Source organism: Pangasianodon hypophthalmus, chromosome 19 (assembly GCF_027358585.1).
Source record: "Pangasianodon hypophthalmus isolate fPanHyp1 chromosome 19, fPanHyp1.pri, whole genome shotgun sequence".
Classification (NCBI taxonomy): Eukaryota; Metazoa; Chordata; class Actinopteri; order Siluriformes; family Pangasiidae; genus Pangasianodon; species Pangasianodon hypophthalmus.
In genome coordinates, this window is record NC_069728.1 from 15,677,682 (window position 1) to 15,693,334 (window position 15,653).

A 15,653-nucleotide genomic window follows, 5' to 3' on the forward strand; every position below is an offset into this window, starting at 1 on the left:
AGTATAATGTGCTGCTAGACATGTTTAATGGTCCTTTCCAGGACAATTCATATAGTTTAACTCCTGATCCTGTGGCCATGTCCATACATCCCTTCCCCTCAAAATCATTTCATTAGCTTCTTTTGGGATCCATGAGCTTCTCATGGATCACTTGGAGAAATTAAGTTTTGCTGAAAGCACCCTCTTGAGTCAGAAGGTTGAATTTACAGGTAGGGTTGAATGAATGAGTCTTACGAATCCTCTGATAATTAATTGATCATTCACGTTGTCAATAATGTCACTCCAAAAAGGACACAAATGACCCTAACACCCTACTTTCAGTACCACATTCAAGTTTGAGCTTTCATGCTTCTACTCTCAGTTGGCTGTCTGTCTGTCTGGCTGTGTTTAACTTCAATATAAATTGTTTTCCATACCGCCTCCTCCAGGTACTAGCAGTGGCAGTAACACGGGCCTAACCTGTCCAACAACCAGATGGTACCCCAGACAATATACTATATGCACCAGGATCCTTTTTAACCTCTAATTAATAAATTTATCCTGGACTTTAGATGTGCATGGTAAAATGGAAATAGGCCTATAATTTGGATCAGTTTGATCACCACCTTTAAGAAAGGGATGGACAATGCCTACTTTCCAACCAGCATCTGTGCAGTACAGATTGATGCAATAAAAAGATTTTTTATAGGACCTGCATTGGATTAAGAAATATATCTAACACATCTGATGCAGCTGGCATTTTAGGGTCTAACTTCAGAAGACTTCATCTTTAAAGATGACCAAAAAGGGGCTGTAAGTGAGCTGAAATATGAGCGTGAGTGTAAGAGACTTAAAGATGTCTAGACTTCATGAAGTGTTGATTGAAAATGTCGACAATATGATCACTATTAGTAACCAAAACATCATCCAGTCTGACTGACAAAGGTGTAGTTGAAGATTTGTTTTCTAATGTTTTTTCTAATAGTCTTGTTTTCTAATAGAGTTCCAAAACTTCTGTGGATCAGAATCACAGAGTGTTAACCACTTTTTCAAGTAAGTAGCTTTAGATTAATGTGCTTCCAGGGATTTACAACAAGCCATTTCTTTATACCTTCATTGGTTTGTTGTAACCCTGACCCCAAGTAATGAGGGAAGCAGAGACTTGTTGTGGTTCTTCTTCTTCCGACTGCTCCCGTTAGGGGTCGCCACAGCAGCTGGCATATTTGATTTGACACAGTTTTTACACCGGATGCCCTTCCTGATGTAACCCTCCCCAATTTTATCCAGGCTTGGGTCGTGTGCAGCCCCAGTGGCTGGGGTCGGGTCCCTGGCCAGGAATCAAACCTGGGCTGTGGCGGTGAGAGCGACGTGGCCTAACTACTAGTCTACCCATGAGAGACCTAGAGACTAATGCATTTTTATTCATCTTAAATGGTGCATGCTTATTAACAGTTCATTATTACATGTTATTACATTAATAACAGAATATAAATACATGGTCTTCTGAGCATCATTCACAGTGGGGACCAATGTGTCATTTGACTTCAACCAGGTCATGTATATATATAAAAAAAAGCCTGATTACTCAAGGTTTTTTTTTTTCAATACTTTACTGATTATACCATATAGTTTTATAAAATGGCTTTTGCAAATACATGCTACAAACAATGGTGAGATCATTACAAAATGCATTAGAATAATATATATGGAGTTTGTAAACACCAATCAGAGTAGCCTCAGGGGCATTGATATAATTTGCTGAAGATTCAAAGAGTCAACTTTTTAGTTACTTTCTCAGACGGTTTAAGCATATCACAATTACGTTTACCTAATAAAACAAGCTGATGGAAGGCTGGTACCCAGCTACTGACAAAAAAAAAGAATTAATAAAATACTATTAAGAAGCATTAACTCAAACTGTTTGGGAATGGACTTTGCTAGAACAACTGAGCACTGAAGATGTTCTTTAAGGAAAAAAAACAGCCACCTCTCCACCCTTAGACAACCTATCTTCCTGAAACTGCATTATATACATGAGTCTAAGCAACAGATTTATGCAACCATTGATGTTTCTTTGACCATAACAACCTCCGGATTAGAATTTCAACCCATAATTTACACTCGTCCATTTTAGGATAAGGCTCTTGTACTGATACATAAAAACCTCAGTATTTGTGACACCAGCAGTGAAAGGACCAGAGTGGACATAAACAAAATCAGAGAGCATAAGCAATAAAGCAAAAGAACAGATGGAACACTAGATTGTGGTTTAATAATAATTTCTGCAAAAGCCAGTGGGAATTGTAGTCATTTGTCATTACATAGAAACAGACACATTTTTTAAAAATCTGATGTGGCCTTTATTTTTTTCTTGGTCTGTGATGGAATAAATTTAGCTATAATTGTACTAATAACACCTCTCATCTCTATATTTGGAAACAATCTCATTTTTAGGACAATTGGATATTTGCATTAAAACATGCTTCTAGACTGGTTAGTGGTCCATTGTTTATACCTTCTTATAGGTGAGGGTGGATACAGTGTTCTCAAAGCTCACTGTCTGCAAAATACAAAGAAAAATATATTACTACATGCTACTGAACAGCCTATTACACTCTCCGCCAGCTCCACAAATGTGAATTCAACACATTCTTACCATGACCATGTCTGCACCCTTGATCTCACGAACAAATGTCATTTGTTTACCGTCCCACTTCTGGACCTGTACAAGTTTGCTTCCGTCCAGGGTTATGACATTCTAGAAAATAGTTAGGCTTGTGTTTATCTTATGGAGACATTTAAAGCACTGATTATTTTACTATACACTGCCTTGCATATAAGTATTAATCCCCCTTGAACATTTCCACATTTTATAGTGTTACAACCTGGAACTGTAAAGGATTTAATTGAGATTATGTCATTAATCTACAGTCCCTTCTCTGATTAATGCCTGCTTTACTCAGTCACTGACTTTTGCTGGATGATCTCCTCCAGACACCCTAAACCCTTATTGATACCCTGACTTTTTTGATAGCTCCTTGGTATTAATGATGTTGTAGACTTCATTCAACTAATTATGTGACTTCAACTGATTGCACCAGAACTGGTTTACGGACAGGTACAACTGAGCAGTCTTGGTGATGCTTGGATTTGAATTCACTGCCCCAATGAAGGGGAATACTTATGCAGTCACAACTATTGCATTTTTTAATTATAATAATTTAGATAACTATATTGATTTTATGTTGTGATGATTCATGACATATAATCCCAGTTAAGTCCATTTCAGTTCCAGCTTGTAACACTTGAAAATGTGGAAAAGTTCAAGGGGGAGTGAATACTAATGCAAGGCAATGTTCAATTATTTATGGAAGTTTAATGAGTTAAAACTCCTATTCTTAATATGACAAATGCACAAAATGTCCCAGATAATTATCTAATGACTAACAATTTGGAAATTAATTTTTAATTTTTATTAAAAATTAATAATTAATTTTTACCTTGCATTGTCTGCCATCCTTGGTTACCTCAAAGTACTCTTCACCCAGCCTGAACCAGACTTCTCCAGTATGAATGCTGGTCTCTGTTTTAAGAACTATAAATTCCCCATCTTTGTAAAAGGTTACAGTTGGTTTAATTATTTGGGCAACATTGATCTCTTCCTCTCCAACACCTGTGAAAGCAAGACGTAATTCTGCATAAAAAACTGTGGATGTGAAAACATTTGATTGGTTTAAGAATCCGATTTAAAAACCCTTACCAAGTGCTGTCAAGTATTCACTGAAATTTTCAGTTTTGACAAGTTTCCAACTTCCAAAGAATCCATCCATTCTGGTATTATATTGTTTTTTGTTTTTTTTATCAAAGGGGCACAGAAATTATGTGACTATCCTCTGAATTTTTTTACAGTCATGACTGATTATTTATACAGTATGTAATGGGAGGAGACTGTACCTTTAATAGCTGTTAGATAATTCCCAGACACCTTATTTGTTTTTATTTGTTTTAAATTGTGTAAATTTAAATGAGTCATTACAATTAAGTAATCTCAATGGGTGTCAACACGTACTGATGATCTCTGGAAAAAAAATTTTTATAAAAAAATAACCACAAAATAACATAATAGTAGAAAATAATCATGAGTTGGTCAAGTTGGCATACAGTATGTCTCTATTCATAGTTTGTATTACACATCGATCTAATACGACTTCAATTATGACTTAATTAAGTGAAACCTTGAAGCCTTCTTTATCTTGTTAAAATTCCCAGTCAGTCTATTTCTGTAGTAAAAAGGAAAAAAAGAATGGCTGATATTTGATATGTGAACCACTAAACCACTAGTAATAGGCCTATGTCATCACATTCAATATTAATTTTAAGTGAAAGCTTAAACAACTTATACTTGCTTTCTGCTTCATACCTAACCTCTATCACAGGACTTCTCAAAATATTTACAGCCAGAGACCCCTTTAACAGTAAAAAAATAAATAAAAAAAAACAATCATGTCCCCCCATACAGATTTGTTTTACAGACAGTGAAAATAAATGGAAACCATTTTTATTAAAATTATCATTAGACTCCAGTTGACATTATTTATAAGCATAATTACTTTGAGAATAGGGGGTGTGGTTTCCACCACTAGCAAAATTAGAAAATCATGGCCCCGGACTCCACTTTGAGAACCCTAAGCCATATATATATATATATATATATATATATATATATATATATATATATATATATATATATATATATATATATATATATGTGTGTGTGTGTATATATATACATATAGATTGGGTTTTAATAAAACACACAGGGATTAAAGAGAAAAAAAGCTTTATGATCAACTCTGTGTGACCTTTTCACTGATATTAATTTATTGCACACAACAGTCTATGGCTACAGACTGTTTCGAAATACTGATGAGATATACAATATGAAAGTGTGGCAGGGGATGGCATGGTTTAGCATGAATCTGCTTTGAGAAGGAGGTGTTTGATTGACCGCTTAGACGAGGGGAGTCTGCTTTATGCCCAAGTTATTTTTTCCCCAAGCAGCTCCTGGATATTGACACCACACAGTAGACTGTGGGTAAGAAAGCAGGTGAGGTTTTTTTTGTGTGTGTGCTTGTGGCCTTGGCACGGTAGTCAGACAGTAACGTCAAATGATTTGCAAAACAAATAACCTTGGCGCTTTCCAGTTCACTTGCCGTTTATTCTGCTTGGTCTCAGGTTTGCTCTGCTCACAACCACAGACAAACATGAATATCCATGAGACAACGGCTCAGATGTGCCACTTTACTCATTACACCTCTAGGTTGTCACCAGTGCAGACCCATGCTAAACCATGACCCCTACCTGCTACAGAAAGCAAAGAATGTAAAAAGCTGTCAGTAAGATTATTTCTAAAAGTCCTACTTAGGCTAAAAATTAACTCTTAAAAAAATTATTAATTATGCTAAATTTGAGACCACAGTTGTCTCCATGGTGTCACTGCCAACAACAGCTTTGCAACAAAGTACGAATGTTGGTAATTTTGGGTGTCTGAATACATTTTTTCCAATCAATTATGCTTATGAATACATACCTTTTTATTAATATTTATACAGTCAGTACACCCTCACTGTAAGTATTATTTTACATTGCATTCAATGTATGTGAATAAGGCCCAATGTTTTTCTTAATATGCTTTTAGCCCACATCCTGTCACAACTTCCACATGTTGTGCTGGGTACTAGAGCTTTGAAGTGGGTGTCGAGAAAGTAGGTCATGTTTAGGTGGAGCTCCATATCTATGCTTGTGTTGTTTTCCTGTAATTATGTCATCAGTGATGATTTTTAGGTATTGCTTCGTGAATGGGTCCAGTTTGGCAGGCTGTTTTGAGTAATCTATATAATGCCACAGCCCTGCATATAATTTATGCAGTACTGGTCCTGACAGAAATGATTGATCTATCTAATCTATTTATCTATCTATACAAACTTGCACATAAACTGGTGCTTTTGCACACCAGCCTTCTTTGTGCTTTCTTGTATTTTCTAAGTCTGAAGAGATTAAATTATATAAGAGGAACCACACTGGCTCTTCCAGTGTTGAACAACAGTTCTTCCTTAATAAAAAAATTAATTCTCCTTATTGTTTTCATTTTATATCTGCTAAGATGTGAGCACTTGGCAACCCATTGACCATGTACCACCATATTCAAGTTCAAAACCCTTCACCGCCTGGTTAAAGAAATACTTTCACTATCTAGATGAAGCACATTATTCTTCCCTATATTTTAATCTCAGATATGATTATTAATGACCTGTAAAAGCAGCACAGTTCATGTGCAACTATAAGTAGATGCATTATAAGCTCTACTGACATACAGAAAGAAAAGCAGGAAATTGCATCATATCCTGCCCATATTATGGACTGAACATTAAATTACTTAAAGCTCAAGTCTATTCTATAATAAAAACGCAATACACTTTCAAAAATTCGTCATTTGATGTTGCTTTCATTAACTGTTTATTTCTTATTTGCCATTACAGTGTTGTCAATCTAAACAGCTTTAGATGCTACAAAGGTCTATATTTTTTGACTACTAGGGACCTCTAGTGTACACTTGAAGCCTTAAGAAATAAATTATTCCACACAGTTGGCTGGAAAGGTTCTAAGCTTCATAAAACCTGTGTGAATTCCAACTAGGAAAAACAAAATAACAATGCCTCCTGTACTTAGTATTCCTACTTGGAAATTCAGGAAGGTGTCCTCAACTCCCATTTTAGCACATGACTCTATAACAACATGTCTGCTCACACCATAAAATATAAATTCTCTACTTTTAAATTATAAGATTACGATAGTGTTTGCTTACAATCTACAACATGCTTTCTGTCTCTACTGGATTATCTGTGCTCTTCAGGAAGTAGAAGGTCTTGGGATGTTAAATCCAATATGGCCAAAATGTTGTATGGCACGTGTTTTTGTTTGGAAATCTTTGCTGATTTTGAAAAGGTAATGATAGGAATAACATTTGTATTGTCACTCTTATTTCAAAACAAATATTAATGTCTGGAGGGAACTAAGTATTGCTTAATATTTAATTTTTTTATTTATGTTTTTTTGTGTGTAGTAAATTGTATTGAAAATGTATCAAATCATTATAGTTATGCTGAAATTGGCATTGAACTACATTACCCATCAGCCCCAGCATGTCACATGACCATGTCACATGTTTTTAATCACTCACACCTGTGTCTTGTTTCACACTGATTAGCACCATTATATAAGTTCCTGTGTTTTAGTATCTCATGGATGTCATGTTCATGTGTTGTTGTGTGTTCCACAGTCTCATTTATTGCCTGGACTTTTTGCCTAGTATTCTCTGTTCTAGTTACAGTTCTTGTTTTCATGGTCTTGGTTATCTGGCCACTCTTTATTTAAATAAAATCTGCACTTTATAAAATATGCAGCAGGTATGTAAGTAATTTATAAAGTAAATCTCAATTGCTGTATTCCATTTCAAGATTTATTGAGGTGTTATTCTGACCACAATAAAAATACAGAGTGTTTATCATTAAATTAAATGAATTTAAGATTGAAATATTATTTTAATGAGATCTATTAGGGGTAGAAACTGTTATAGTTATAAGCTTTTTTATTAAACAGCATGCGCTATCCTTAATTATTTTGTTCTTATAATTATATTTTATTGTTGCCAATGTATACTCATGCATGTATTCTCTAAATTAATATATTTTGGGGTATATTTTTAGATAGTAAGAAAGTACAATGTTCAGGATGATGTGAAAATCTTTATGGATGGTAAGACAAGTGACATGGAGCAGTTAGGGGAAGGATGATGAGGAATGGAATATATTGAAGCAGGCTCAGGTTGTGATGCTGAGGATGAATTGCAAGATAAAAGCATAGAGCAAGCAAGGGGAGAAGTAGAGAGCCCAACAACACAGGGCACTGCAAAGCAGTCAGCAAGAGTCAAAGTGCAAAGAACATGCGAAGAACGACGAATTGTGGAAACTCGTTCCATGGTTACAAAAACTAAGGGAAGGGTTACTTCGAATACATCCTGAGAAACATCAGACAGTGGGGGGGATTTTGACATTTGTCAAGGGGCAGAAAATCCAAACAAAGAAAATTTGATGTTGGTATAAGTGGAGACGTTGTCCTAAAAATGACAGTACTCTTCCAGCAGGAAAACATCACAAGTTTTTTGCAGATAACTGTTTTACCTCAGTTCTACTAGCAGAACACTTAAAAGAAAGAGGAATCTACTACATTAGAACAGTAAGAATGAACAGGATAAAAGATTGCACCATGATCTATTTAGGTGGTGTGACAACAAAGCTGTGTATCTACTTTCCTCTTTTGTTTGCATCAATCCAGTGCGCACTGTGTGATGGTGGGACTGGAAATCCCCAGGCCAACTATTGTGGGAACCTACGGCAAGTTCCTGGGAGGTGTAGACCCCCTTGATATGATCTCTTCACTTCTCAAGTTCCAAAAGCTTCAAATCCCAAAAAATGATACATATACATTTGGTGGCACACCGTGACTGTGGCAGTCATAAATGCTTGGATCCTCTAGAGAAGAGACCAGAAGAAAGTGGAGCCCCAGAAGAATGCCATGCACCTGAGAAGGTTTCAGGCTGCTGTTGGCACTTCACAAGTGCAGGAAAGGTCAACATCAAGTGTGGCAGACCACTATCCTCTCCAGAACAGGCAACAACTGGTCCCCAGCTAAAGGCCCACCTCCAGTGTGCCACCTGATTTGAGAAATGATAGGTTCGATCATTTCCCAATATGGGAAACCCAGAAGAGATCCAAGCATTACACAGGCAATCACTTCTCACATGCCTGTTGTGGGGAATGTCAAGTCCACCTGTGCCTAAACAAAGACTAAAAAACGTTGCAAATAGGTTCCTGGAGGAATTTACAATAATTAAACCATTAGAAATGCTACAGAATATCTAAATGGAAGGCAAAAAATACATTTTTGTTTCTAAAACTATAATATGTTCTGATTTATAAATGACTATAAATACCCGATCTATCAACTTTTTTCATATTTTATCAAAAGGTTCAATAAACATTGCAAATTTTAAAAAATCAGAATTTTCTGTGTATTATTTCATGTGTCAGGCTTTACAGGTTTAGGTCTAGTTTTTACAGGTTTACAATTATCCGGCAGAAAAAAAAACCAGTATAATTTTATTATTCTTTTTGAACAAGTTTCCAGGTCAGTGAAAGAGAAGGGACAAATGAGAAGGTAGGTTGTCTGAATTTCAAGCCTTCTCAAAAGGTTGCACTGCCACAGCATCCTGATGTGTTAGTGTCTGTAATGTATAATGAAAAGTATATTACAAAATAATTTAAAATATTTTAAATCACACCCAGAAGCAACTTTAAACACATTCTCACCTTTATCATCTTTCCCATCTCGTAGATAGTCATTGATTCAGGATCACCAAACTTTGACACTTCCATGAGTTTGTCTTCTTTTACATTCACAACCACCTAGCAAACAGGCTTCTGGTTATCTTATGCTAAACAAGTTTCATATTAATGATCAGTTCTGCCTCAATGGCACAGTTAAGTGTGCTGAACATTTCCATCATACCAGGTTTATAGGATTTCGAAGGCTATTGGTGATCCTCAATTGCCTAATTAGCTTTGTTTTATGCTGCCAACTATAGAATCATACCAACTAAAAATTGCACACTTATAAGGTTAGTTAATAAATACTAAATTTGTAATTAATTCTAGGTTCTTACTTTGCAATCTCTGCCATACATTGTCCTGAAGACTCCCCCATATTGGAAAACTTGCTGATCATTACAAAGCACTGACAATGGAGATAAATAAATAAATAACATAAATAAATAACCATATCTTTGCAGATAGCGTAACCATTTCAACAATTTTGGTTAAAAGTCTTTGTATTTTTCCTGTTAGAGCTCTGTTGTGAAATGCCTTTATTTTTATTTTTATTTTTTATAATGGAGCGGGGGCTTGCCACCTGAATTCAGGTGTGAGTAACTGATAAAATGACTATATGCAAGCAGTCATTAAACTGAAATGTGAACATCTCACACCTCATTCTTCTTCAGTGGTGAGAGGCAATTGTTTCTGCAAAACTGTTAGATTTTGTGGAACACTATAACACCAACCCAGGACACTACACACTACCCTGCCAGAAGAGGGAGGGAGAGATCTCTGGAATTCTAATGCTACATTTAAGGTGAGGTTGCAACTTGTAATTCTTTGCCTCCAACCAGTAAAAGCCACAGAAAACTTTAAATTTCAACTCGTCACCTTGTCACTTGTTATCACTCATATAACTAATGTTAGCCGGCTGGCTTGCCCAATAGCCACTCATGCCTGTAACTGTAAAAGTGCAGTTAAAGTAGAATTTTATGAGCTTTATGAGCTCTGACAAAGAAAACAAAAGAAGCCATCCATGTTTTTCCCACATTGAACATACTGAGGTGGGAAATGACGTCATTACCACTTGCAAATTACTTACACTTACACTTATAAGGCACTTACAATGCAGCATAAACACACCTCTCCATTCCACTTCTGCTTCACTTCCTGACTCTGTAGTACATAAACATGCAAAAGAACATTCATTTACTCATTGCAAAGTCTTGCTAACTTTGTGTTAATTCTAGTTTATATTCTACATAATGTTTTCTTCAAATAGCTTTAAAATTCTTAGCAGTTGGTGTATGCCTCCCAAATTTTTATATGATATCACATCCAAAGCACTAGTTATCTTCTATATCTCTGTAATATTTAAATGTATACCTTACTGTTGAATATTGCTTGGAATTCTCTCTAAGAGGTACAACATCATTCTGTGTCCCTGGTATGTTATGTATGAGCTTTTCTTATTTCAGGTTAATAAGACTATAATTACCTGGTTTCCTCCCACTATCCAAAAACATGCATGGAGGTGGACAGACTAGGGAAAAATGCCTCTAGCTGTATATGAGTGTGTGAATGTGTGAACGAATGTTGCTGGATCAACTGCGATGCTGACCAGGACAAACAGTTACTGAATGAATGAATGAATGAACACACAGTACCTTTCTTGAGGAATGGTGATAGTTGTTTAAACTGCAAGCAACACTTTTTAATTCAACTTTAACCTTTGTGAAGTGTTTGGTTACTGTCATTAGAGGGCAGTGTACTCATTTCAGTCATTTGCATGTACTCATTTGGCAGATGCATTTAACCAAAGAGACTTACATTTGGGTTGAGCAGCTAAAGGGCCAAGCTCAAGGGCCCAACAGTGGCAGCTTGCCATTGCCAGGATTTGAGCTTACATCCTTCTGATCATTCACCCAAAGCCTTAAACCACAGGCATATACAACATTATATAGGATCAGCAACACATTGTAACACAAGCAAATATTACATTTTCTTTAAGAATTTATAATTGCTCACATTGCAACGATATTTGAATATTAATTTAGTTTTTATTAATTCATTCATTAATTAGTTAATTTATTCATTTATATATATGAATTGAAAGTTCTCAAAATTTTCAAAAATTGGTCTACATGAGTTTGATTATCTGACCATGACTGAAAGAGATAAAAAAAAAAGTGCACCAGATTGCTCCATTAAAAAAAAAAAAAAAAAAAAAAAATGGGGAGGGGGCCCTGGGACCCACCATTAAATGTTCTGAATTGACCAATCACAGTACTGGTAAGAAATACATAAAGATATCCATCAAGCGCTAAAGATATCCTTTAGATGTACAACACACTGAAACATTAATGCAATGAATTTACTTGATTGAAATGTGTACATCATTTCTGCAGTACCAAAAAATTAAACATATTACATCAACACATTTTTAGCTTTCAGTTTGCTTGGCTGTAATAGTTTATTGATGTGGAAATTATGTATACATTTTGCAGTGAATTTTATTTTATTTTATTTTATTCATAGGCAATGTCCTTCCTGGCCCAAAAGCGGAAAAATTATGACCATGATAGCATGATGAATCCAGCCTTGATATGCTTCAGCAACTGTATCACCACCACATGCTTCTTCCATTGCTTGTAGAAGGGGTATGCACTCATAATGACTGCATTTATATACCATCCAAGGTAAAAAACCAAAAAAAAAAAAATGGATGCAGTCAATGACAGTATTCTTTGACAATTCTTTGACTCTTTCTGAGTTTCTCTCGATTAGCACCCTGTAGATGGTTTCACGTCAATATAATATAATATAATATAATATAATATAATATAATATAATGGTCAATATTTTGAAATATACATTGATCCTCTATAATTTCACTTTGTATTTGCTTTATTGTTATTGTTTGCTATAATCATTTTGACTATTTTAGTCTCTACTGTTAAGTGGATACTGTAATTATTAAAATAATTGAGTAACAGTACTGTACATTGACAAAGTAGGAATATAGAATTTCATACAAACACGAATACAAACGTTGCTCTGCCTGTCTCTGTAAATTTGGCATCCGTTGGCCCCTTTTTACTGCTAAAGCTATAATTGCTAATTGTAAAGCGAGATGTGCTAGCCCATGTGAGAAGCTCATGGTGTAACTGCTGGTTTAAGTTTATCATTCTGAATGGCAGTGTTTTCCACAGTGTAAACACAATAGATTTTATCAATGTAGATTATGCCAAATGTAGAGAATTGTGTGTAGTGTTTTGCAAAAAGTGTGGTTTAGAATTGCAAAATGAGTGAGAAGCAGGAGCTTCACATTTCAGGTTTTGGTAATTGTATCTCAAGTACAAGTGTTATTGTGCAAACAATTAAGAAAAACTGTAATTAGGTAAATTCACTGCGGGTGGTGCAGTGGGTAGGATTGTCACCTCACAGCTCCAGGGTCCTAGGTTCGAACCCGTCACTTTCACATTACTGTTCACATGTTCTCCCAGTGTTTGCGTGGGTTTCCTGGGTTCTCAGGTTTTCTCCCACCTTCTAAAAACATGCCAGTAAGTGGACTGGCTAAAATAAATTGCCTATGTGTGTGAATCTGGCTGTGCATGGTGAATTTGCAATTGACTGCCATCCCATCCATGGTATATTCTTGCTTTGCCCAGAGTAGACTCTGGATCCATTGCAACCCTGACAAGGATAAAGCACATAATGAAAGTGAGTGAGTAAATTCAGTGTATCACTTTCAGGGTCAAAAGAGAGCAGGGTCAGCCATGATATGGCACCCCTGGAGCAGAGAAGGTTAAGGGCCTTGCTCAAGGGCCCAACAGTGGCAGTTTGGTGGTGCTGGGGCTTGAAGCTCTGATCTTCTGATCAGTAACCCAGAGCCTTAACCACAGAGCCTTAACCTTTTGTTTGTTTCCTTGTTTAAAATGTGATTTTGCATGCATTTGAAAATTTTGTTTGGTTTTTAACTTATATTGAGTAATTTTGAAAACATTACGTAAGCAGGAAAAAGTGGACACAGTATTGATAAATGCATGTAACTAATTGTTATAAAGAGTAAATTAATAGACATGAGCAGTTATTGAGCACGTTGCATGATAATGCTATATTTTCCCCACTTCTTTATTAAGTCTTGGTTTTGCAGGTGTACAATTATTCTCCAGAGAGAAAAAAAACAATACAATAATCTTTCTTCTTATTCTTTTTGAACGAGTTTCCAGACTGCAGCTTAGTGAAAGAGAAGGGGCAAATGAGAAGGTAGGTTGTCTGTATTTCAAGCCTTCTCAAAGGTGCGCACTGCCACAGCATCCTGATGAGTTAATGTCTGCAATATTTAATGAAAAGTATGTTACAAAATGCTATAGTTGATCACACCTTAGAGCAACTTTAAAAGAGTGATAAAAGAGTGATTCTCACCTTGATCAGTTGCCCATCCTTGATCTCATAGAGAGTGCTAGACTCAGTATCATCCCACTTTGACACCTCAATGAGTTTGTCTCCATCTAGGCTCACAACCACCTAGCAAACAGGCTTCTGGTTATCTCATGGTAATCTTTAATGCTGAAAAAGTTCCCTATTTATTTATCAATGCTGGATAAATGGCACGATTAAGAGTGCTGAACATTTCCTTCATACCAAGATTTCTAAGGCTATTAGTGATCTACAATTGCTGAATTAGCTCTGTTTTGTCCTGCCAACTATAGAATTATACCAGCTACAAATTACACACTTTATAATGTTAGCTAATAAATAATCTTTTTAAATATTAATTCAAGATTCTTACTTTGCAATCTCTGCCATCCGTTGTCTTCATATGGAACTCCTCACCCAGTTTGAAGGAGCCATTTCGGCTACCGATAATGGTCTGTAAATTAATGACCACCGTGTCACCCTCTTGGGAAATGGTGAGGCTTGGATTAATAGCATGTGCAACAGCTCTCATTTCATCTGTAATACCTGTGATAGTATAAAAAAAATTGTCAGTAAAAATATATATTTGAATCATATGCATAAGTGTCACCAAAGCAAAACCGAAGGAGAGCAGAACTTACCGACTGCCTGCATGTAGTCTTCCAAGTTTTCTGAACCAACATGCTTCCAAGAGCCGATGAATTTATCCATTTTTATCCAAGGCCTATTTCTATTTGATGGGCACAAAAACAGTGTATTTGCTCTTGCAAGCTATCCTTACTTCTTCCGTACGTACAGTTGAATAAGATTATTTATACACTATCTGAGGGGAGGAGATTTGCTATTAGGCAAGTTTCAGAAAACTAATTTGTTTGTAAGATTATGTTAACAGAAATGTCACATAATCACAATGGGTGATTATGGGGATTCTTGCTGAGATGTTATTGAAACTATTACTGTATTAAGTAGCTATTCAGTTAACAACTATTAGCTGTAAGTACTGTGAGTACAGGAGCACTGGCAGTACATCTTCAACTTCAACAAATGATCTACTTTCAGCGCAATTATATACGTGTATTATTAAAATGTACAGTATGTCTGAACAACGAAACACTGATTATCCTCTTTAGTTGACATGACAAAAACATGCAGCATACTAATACCTATGCCTGCTTTGTGATCGAAGGAATAAAATACTGATAGGTGCAAAACTGAAATTTAATGCAAAGGAGACTTAGCAAAATTGCCCAAATTGCGCTATTATAGATTTTGACCTTTTTAAGAAAGCTTCTTCAAATTAATTAATTTCTTGTCTGCAGAAATTTCTGGCCCAGAAAAAGTTTGACATGAAGAGTTCATCTGACATGAAGAGCTCATTTTTTTGCTCATCTGTTTGCATTTTTGGAATTTCCTGCTTACTGCTTCCTGTTTCCAATTGAACAGGAAAACCTTGATAACATTAATTGGAATTGATTTGATAGATGAAATATAATTTAACAGCACATCTAATATTGCCAAAAGCAAAGCTGTATTGTCTGTGTGTTGATAATAGCTAGTTGAAGCCATGGGATGAAATGATTTAATTAATTGCTTAAATTTAACCAAAATGCATCAAGCCTCATTGGAAAAAAACAGTTTGCCAATAGGCAATAATGCTAAAACATAATGGTCAAGGGCCAAAAAAGAGGAATGCTCTTGACTGTCCTCTGGAGTTGAAGTTATCTACACTAAGTTCCAGCATAATATTGTGATTGGGAATTTTGGAATAACATCATTCTCACAGTTCTTACAGCTGTGTATATGCAAAATATACAAAGTGCA

The 15,653-nt window shown here is 35.7% G+C and overlaps 2 protein-coding genes across 2 annotated transcripts; both read right to left on the bottom strand.

The window, feature by feature from the left end:
• Window positions 1-1,584: 1,584 nt before the first annotated feature.
• On the bottom strand, window positions 1,585-3,866 carry LOC113531927 (fatty acid-binding protein, brain-like). The gene is made up of 4 exons (XM_026922912.3): window positions 3,740-3,866; window positions 3,480-3,652; window positions 2,636-2,737; window positions 1,585-2,539 (listed from the first exon to the last, which is right to left on the bottom strand). Exons 1-4 carry the CDS (start codon window positions 3,807-3,809, stop codon window positions 2,489-2,491), a joined length of 396 nt encoding a protein of 131 aa, XP_026778713.1. The 5' UTR covers window positions 3,810-3,866; the 3' UTR covers window positions 1,585-2,488.
• Window positions 3,867-13,523: 9,657 nt separating this feature from the next.
• Window positions 13,524-14,631, bottom strand: LOC117599773 (fatty acid-binding protein, brain-like). Its single transcript, XM_034313825.2, has 4 exons — window positions 14,474-14,631; window positions 14,206-14,378; window positions 13,839-13,940; window positions 13,524-13,746 (listed from the first exon to the last, which is right to left on the bottom strand). The coding sequence occupies exons 1-4, from the start codon at window positions 14,541-14,543 to the stop codon at window positions 13,696-13,698; spliced, it is 396 nt and encodes a 131-aa protein (XP_034169716.1). The 5' UTR covers window positions 14,544-14,631; the 3' UTR covers window positions 13,524-13,695.
• Between the last annotated feature and the right edge of the window lie 1,022 nt (window positions 14,632-15,653).

What these genes read in the sequence shown, in the direction of transcription:
- LOC113531927 (XM_026922912.3), bottom strand. Translation starts at nt 3,809, where the DNA reads ATGGATGGATTCTTTGGAAGTTGGAAACTTGTCAAAACTGAAAATTTC. An exon ending in TGAATACTTGACAGCACTTG is followed by an intron (nt 3,653 to 3,739) that starts GTAAGGGTTTTT and finishes TTGCTTTCACAG; the next exon opens with GTGTTGGAGAGGAAGAGATC. An exon ending in AGGGTGCAGACATGGTCATG is followed by an intron (nt 2,540 to 2,635) that starts GTAAGAATGTGT and finishes TGTATTTTGCAG; the next exon opens with ACAGTGAGCTTTGAGAACAC.
- LOC117599773 (XM_034313825.2), bottom strand. Translation starts at nt 14,543, where the DNA reads ATGGATAAATTCATCGGCTCTTGGAAGCATGTTGGTTCAGAAAACTTG. An exon ending in AGACTACATGCAGGCAGTCG is followed by an intron (nt 14,379 to 14,473) that starts GTAAGTTCTGCT and finishes ATACTATCACAG; the next exon opens with GTATTACAGATGAAATGAGA. An exon ending in AGGATGGGCAACTGATCAAG is followed by an intron (nt 13,747 to 13,838) that starts GTGAGAATCACT and finishes TAAATATTGCAG; the next exon opens with ACATTAACTCATCAGGATGC.